At 40.4% G+C, this 7,060-nt stretch overlaps 1 protein-coding gene across 1 annotated transcript; it reads left to right on the forward strand.

Moving 5' to 3' along the window:
• Positions 1 to 3,660: 3,660 nt before the first annotated feature.
• On the forward strand, positions 3,661 to 6,829 carry abrab (actin binding Rho activating protein b). The gene is made up of 2 exons (XM_042226189.1): positions 3,661 to 4,563; positions 5,021 to 6,829. Exons 1-2 carry the CDS (start codon positions 3,809 to 3,811, stop codon positions 5,502 to 5,504), a joined length of 1,239 nt encoding a protein of 412 aa, XP_042082123.1. The 5' UTR covers positions 3,661 to 3,808; the 3' UTR covers positions 5,505 to 6,829.
• Positions 6,830 to 7,060: the final 231 nt, after the last annotated feature.

Raw genomic sequence — 7,060 nt, forward strand, 5'->3', positions numbered from 1 at the left:
TTTTATTTATGGAGCACCAACACATGACAACGACATTCGGCTCAATGCAAAAAAAATGTATTATATGGTAAAGACCCTAAAATAATTACCCCCATGTATCCAGGATGTTTTTTGTTTTATTTAATTTCCTGTCTTAGCCCTTTTTTTTTTTTCAACTCTGTGACGTGTTCATGGTGCACATGTAAAGTTGTAGTCGATCCAAGTGGTAAAAAAGTAAGTACAGTGAGAGGATAACACTCGGTTTCTTTGTTATCACTTTGATCTGCTCCATTTCTGGCTGACTGGCCAACAACATCACAGTCATGCGTATCCCACAGACTGGATGTACCATATATTTTGGCACTGTCCCCAACAGAGGCTGTCTGCGAACACGCCACCACGGGTCAAGGATAATTTCCCAATTAGTCCAGAGGATGTGATATCCATGTTTTCCAAAGAGAATTTTTTTTTAATTAATTTGACCACAGAGCAATTTTCCACCTCACCTCAGTCCAGAGAAGATGGCAGCATTTCTGGAGCATTTGTCAATATTCTTGATATTTATAATCACCTCTGTAATATTTTTAATGTGTATAATTGAGCGATTTGTATATATTAGCGCTATTTCTTAAATCTGTAAACTCTGTAACATATTGTATTATTTAAATAGTTTAGTCTGTTACTGTTGCTGTCTTGGAACAACTGTAATTACAATCTGCATTTGTGGATGACACAGCAAACTGCATTCACAGTGATTTCTAGAAGTGGTCCTGAGCCCATGCAGGGATTTCTATGTTTTTAATGCAGGGCTACCTGAGGGCCCCCGAAGATCACACTGATTTTCCTTGGTTCTCTGAAACTTTTGACGATATTTCGAACTGCAGATAATGATATTCTCAGCGTCTTCACACATTTATGTCGAGGACCATTATTCTGAAATTGTTCCAGAATTTGCAAACAGTTTTCTGCAGATTGGTGAAGCTCTGCCCATGTTTACTCTGACTCTGCCTGTCTGTGATACCCTTTGATACCCAATCATGTTGCTGAGTTGTTGCCAGTTAACCTAATTAATTTTTAAAAAACAGTTACTTTTTTTTTTGTCTTTTGTTGCCCAACTTTTCGAGAAGCGCTATTATCGTCAAATTCAAACTGAGCTAATATTTGTCATAGAAGTAAAATGTTTTATCGTGAATAAAATGTGGATTCAAGAGATTTACAAATCGTTTATTTGCGTTTTACAGAGCATTTCAACTTTTTTGGAATTGGAGTTTTATTGTGATAAATAATGCAAATTATAGGGATTAAATTCAATATGCAGTGGAACTTCCTGTCTCCTTAATAGTAGAAAGGCCCTTTTGCTCTGTGTGAAAATGCTAAACACATAGGTAAACTATTTGTAGCCTGATGCTTCGTGTACTGCTCCAACAATGAAGTCATAGTGACCTCCAGTGGTAGACAACCAAACTAAAAACTCCTCCAAAATTAAACTTTAAACTCTTAAAAAACAAATTGAGCATTGCCTTGATTGTGACCAACTTTAATGTTTTAGCATATTGGACTCCCTACAAGAAAATACAATTAACACAAAATAGAATGCCATTACATGTATAATAAAATAAAATAAAAGTATCAGTCAAAAAAGGCAAGACCATGTTGAATAGTACTGCAGTACTTTATATTTTGCAGAATGGCTATGTTCTGGGAACTGTTCACCTTTGTATGTAAATACATGAAGCCAAACAGAGGCAGGGAAAGCAGCACTGACACAATGCAGGGTACAGAACATGCAGACATCAGCTGATGCATGCTGGCATGGAGAGCTTGAATTTCCTGTCTGCCTGCAAGATCAAACCACTTACTGAGTAAGCAGGGCATTCTCATCTTGTGCAAGTATCACATTCTTTACTGGGCAGAAGTGCCCTGTTTCTTATTTTCGCCTCATATTTCTCCTAAATTTAAACCCAAATTTAGTTTCAGCCAGACATTCATAGCTTTTATCTGAGGTCAGTTCTTTTTTAAATCTCGAGTTGTGGCTGTGTGTCATATAAAAACAAAGAAGCCCTGTGAGGTAAATTGTCTCAGGGTGATTTTTTGTACCTAAACACAACATTTATTGTTTGAAAACAAACTCTTTGATAGTTTCTAGATAAGGAAGTGCTGCATGTTTTGTCAATGAAATACAGTCTGTTCATTAAAAGCATTGAAAATAATGCAGTTTTTTTGTTATTTTGGATTAAAATTAATATTTTGTTTGGATTTTCAAATCATTTGTAAGCACAGATTTTATTTTATCCCCAGACTTGAAAGCATAGTGAGCCCGTTTGTCCTTGTGGAGGAGCACTAGCCTTCCTCTCTGCACAGTTTGAAACTGTATATATTAACATGCTGAGTTGGTTTGAGAACATGTCCTCTGCTGATGCTCTCTGAGTCACTTCCACCCTCCATGACAGACTGCCAACAGATGCAACTTAATGCCTGTGTGCGTGTGTGTGTTCCAAGTCCTATTTATAAACAGGCCCCTTCCTCATCAGACATGCATATGTAAAATCAACACACATAAAACCATCTTCAAATAAAACAGCTCTTAAAACAGGACTAAACACCCCTTAAGGCTTGCAGTATGTTTTGATGATATTGCTAACGTCAGAATACATGCCACTCTCCACTGAGTGAGATGAGATTTCCTTACCTCTGCATTGGAAGACTAAACCACTGCATGCGTAAGCAAGACATCCCAGTCTTCTGCGGGTATCATATTCTTTCCTGGTTGAAACTCCCCAGAGTTTCCTTTTGTTATACTTGTTCATTTTCTTTATAACCAGTTTCTTAACTAGCTACCGTTAAAAGCTAGTTGAGTACACAGTTAAGGTGCTGAATTTGTACTTTAAATTGAATATTTCTGTTTTCATGGTCATGTGAATTTGCATAATTATGACGAAGGAACTGACGTCCCAGCCCATTGTTCCTTCAGTGGTGCTAGTTTCAGTCATTATACTAATGTACTGTTGCATTTCTTTCCTTCTTACTTCATGCATCACTGTTGTCTTCAGAGAGTTAATCTGAAACGTTCCCTTAAAGCCCCACTATATGCTGTGAATACTGCAGCCCCTTGACCACAAAATATATTCAGACAGTTAAAGAGTAAAACGGAAAGCTTTATAGTAGCAAGGAAATCAGCAAATGGGCTCAGCAACTCTAAAGTTTCATAACACTGGCTAACATTAGCCACCATAACCTTGTGTTACACCAAAAATGTCAGCTTGTGGCAGTAAAGATGATACCATTAAAAGTGGGTTTAACTGCTTATGAGTTCAACGTATTCTTTGTAAGACTTTGTAAAACAGGTTTATAGTTTTTATCAAGAGTCACAAGTACTTTAACCAAAAGGTTAGCAAAAGCTAGCAAAGCGAAGTAGAATATTGTGTAATTGTTGCAGATATCTCCCAGTATACATCATCATCATTAATATCTATGAAGCTGAACATGTTGAATGCATATAAAATGGTAAGTTTTTTGTCATTCTGTTTTGCACTTGTTTTACTGCCCTGTCCACCTCTAGTTACAAGCGCCTTAATCTGTGATGAAACATGAGTGCATGGGGGTGACCAGTGTCAGAGAAAGACGATCACGTTGGTAGCCTGGGATGACTCGAATACTTTCCACCATTAGGGTTTACGCTCCCCAGTTTGGAGCTGTGTGTGGGAGCAGGGAAACAGAGGCAACAAAGGTACAGCGAGTCAGGCAGAGGATATGAGTTCATTTTAGCAAATCTTACAGCTTACTTGTGAGGATTAATTGTGCCTGTATTTACAGACTAATAGAGACAATTATGTCAGACAAACACAATGGCCAAGTTTCCCAAAGGAAACCATTCAGCAACAAGAACATCAAGAAGCTCCGCACTATTAGCATGGTGTGCAACCTGGCAAGCAGCTGGCAGCAATGGGTGACAGAGAATGAGAACAAGCAGGCCAGCGAGCCAAGCGGCTGGGCTCCGTCTTCACTGGGTGGACCAGAGGAACCCAAAAAGAAGTGGGTTTCAAAGAAGCCTCCATCCATTCAAACGCAGCAAACAGAAGCTTCTAAAGGTCTCGCAGCTACACAAACAACGACATCAAAGACTGGTGAGGTTAAGACATCGGATGAGCCACCAGCGGCGTCTTTTATCAAGACAAAGCAAGTGGTGAAGACAGTGACCAGCAGCGCTCAGGAGAAGAGTGCAGGTATTGGGCTCCTGACAGAAAAAATCAAGAGGGAGCATCTCCCATCAGATGAGGAGATTGACAGACTGCTAAAGAAGAAAAGCTCGCCCACCCGTCGGAGGAAGTGCTCCAACATGGTGTCATCGCTGACCAAAAGCTGGAAGCAGGTGGAGAATGAGCAGAAGCTTGTTAAAGAAGGAGGAGATCCAAGAGAGGGATTCACCTGTGGGCGTAAAGAGGACAGTGGGCCCCTCGAGGCAGATGTAGAGGGACTGGAAGTAGATAAAACACACAGAACAAGCTTTTCAGAAGAAGCAGAGGAAAACAACTGTGAAGAAGACTCTGAGACAGCAGTGGGAATAAAAAGATCCTCAGTTCCAATGTAAGTAGTGTCACTGGGCTTCATTTTGTATTCAGAGTTAAGTTTTCAAAAAAGAAAATGTTAAGAGGGAGTATAAAATGTTCACCAAATCAACTTCCATCCAACAAATTCTAAAAACTCAAACACTCTTTACTTCTTTTCAATATTTAAGAAATAGAGAATTGAGCTGACAGACTGGATGTTTTCATTAGACCACACAAAAACTTGCACACATTTATCATTTTTGTCTCCAACAATTACATTTAAAAGCAAGTAAAACCACAAGTTCTTTCTGTTGATTACTGAAACCCTGTTTAGTTATACAGGTAACTTTCTCATTAAGATTACACCTTTCTTTTTCAAATCAGATCTGGCCAAGAGAGAAGCAGAAATGATAACCAATATAACAATAAAAACCAGTACTGAGTGTCTTGTTCATTTTGTATTGACTTGTTGTGTCACTTGACATGCTTCACAGCTACAAAAAAGAAGCTGAGGATGCCAACAAGATCAACACGTTGTCCAAGAAATACAGCAGCGTGGGAAATCTCAAGAGCCGCTGGCAGAATTGGGCCTCTGAGCACACAGTTAATCAGAAACTCAACCCCTTCAGTGAATACTTTGATTATGACTATTCCATGTCCCTCCGCCTCCAGAAAGGTCAAGAGGGTTACGGACGTCCAAAGGAGGGTAGTAAGACGGCAGAAAGGGCCAAACGTGCGGAGAAACATATCCACCGTGAAATAGACGACATGTGCTATGTGATCAGGACTATGGCCGATCCGGACCCAGATGGAAAGACCCGGGTCACATTTGGAGAACTGTTTGACAGATACGTTCGGATCTCTGACAAGGTGGTGGGGATTCTGATGAGAGCCAGGAAACATGGGAAAGTGGAGTTTGAGGGCGAGATGCTGTGGCAAGGCCAGGATGATGGAGTTATTATTACTCTTCTGGTGTGATATTAACACCTGGGTCAAAGTTGTTCTTGAAATCCTCTTACAGCTTCTTTGCTTGCACACTGGAATTTGAACCTGAAATAACCCCCGTCATTGTCAGACAGCGCTAAGAGGAGGATTTAAGATGCAGTTTGACCCAGGACTACTCGGTGGACACTTGCAGAACAATATCAAAAGGATACAAGCTGAGCTCGGCGGATGTGTCTCTCTACGGATTATCCAAAGAATACTTTTGCTGCTATTTTGGTAGATACTTGACGACTCTTTCTGTCAGTGTTTGAGCTGTAGCTGTCTTGCTCAGTGTTTTGAGAAATCTGCAGAGACTTAAAAGCTTTAAATCACAAGCGCTGAAGAGATAAAGTGTTGGGGTTTTGGTTCCTTAAAATCCATTCAGAGTAGCTTGCAGATTATCACGAGTGTCTCTTTTTCACTTCATGGTTTATGTTAATGAGATACTTGAGCATGTGTTAACGTACCAAATAATCAGCAGCTTTGCAGTATTCTGTACACTAATTCAAACATGGGTTGGGTTTCGCTGCCTGAATACATGCAGCTCAGCTTTCATTGCGCTACACCAGACACAATGCAGTGGAACGCCACAGTACTTTAAAACACCGTGGCCTTTTAGACCACAGCTCTTTGAAATGGTATCGAAGGTTGACCAAGGGATTGGTCGCAAGGGAAAATGGGAAAACTCATTAAATTGGAGAAATTCACTTCATGAAAACCACCTGGCCAATACTGTGTAGGTCCTCAGTGACAGCTAATAGTCTTTAAGTCATTTCCACAAGACAGCTGTGGCTGCCCTGTGGGTTTTTTGCACTAAGACATGGCAGAAAACCTCCTGTGGGTTGCAGCAAAGGGTCTACTTTGATCAGGCTGTTTCTTGGGATCATTCTACAATCTGGGGAGTACTGAGGCCTGGTGAGCACTTTGTCCTCTTTTAGTGTGTTGCTCGAGGTGCTTTTGCTTACTATTAGAGGATGTGCTGGTACAAGATCACATTAGAACAGGATAATCAGTGTTAATCGCCTCAACTGTCAGTGGCTTTACAGGAGTGCACAGCAGTAAAGTGTGAATAAGTCAAAATTAAAGTGCTGAAATGAACGAAATTATAGTTATTAGCTGGATTCCTAATCATGCAGTAGCCTATGATGACTTGCTGTATTCTGTGTTTTGTGATGCTTTTTGTCTTGGGATTAAAAATAAAAAAGAAATGATAAAAATAAATGCTTGGATATGTTTACCAGTTAATCACTTACTAAGCTGAGGGCTGGACTGGCCTCCGGGAGCACCTGGACATTGTCTGATTGCCTGAGGGTCGTTTTGGGCTGCAGTGAACATTCAGCTTCATCAGCAAGCAATTTACAGACTGAGCAGGGTCTGAGGATTACAAGCGACTCTCTCAGAGACAGACTGTGCACGTTCCTTTTGCAGTCTCCCTCCATCACACAGGTGATGCACACAAAAGACACACACATAAGAAGCCCCATCACCCTCCCTCTCGCTTAGGAAGGTAATGTTACCAGGTAAACCATCTCTTGTTGAGATGACATCAT

This window comes from Haplochromis burtoni, unplaced genomic scaffold (genome assembly GCF_018398535.1).
Source record: "Haplochromis burtoni strain Fernald_Lab_line unplaced genomic scaffold, NCSU_Asbu1 Contig_200, whole genome shotgun sequence".
Taxonomy (NCBI): Eukaryota; Metazoa; Chordata; class Actinopteri; order Cichliformes; family Cichlidae; genus Haplochromis; species Haplochromis burtoni.

Bases quoted from the DNA above. Each gene is read 5' to 3' on its own strand.
- abrab (XM_042226189.1), top strand. From the start codon at position 3,809: ATGTCAGACAAACACAATGGCCAAGTTTCCCAAAGGAAACCATTCAGC. The intron at 4,564-5,020 runs GTAAGTAGTGTC...CATGCTTCACAG, and splicing joins AAAAGATCCTCAGTTCCAAT to CTACAAAAAAGAAGCTGAGG.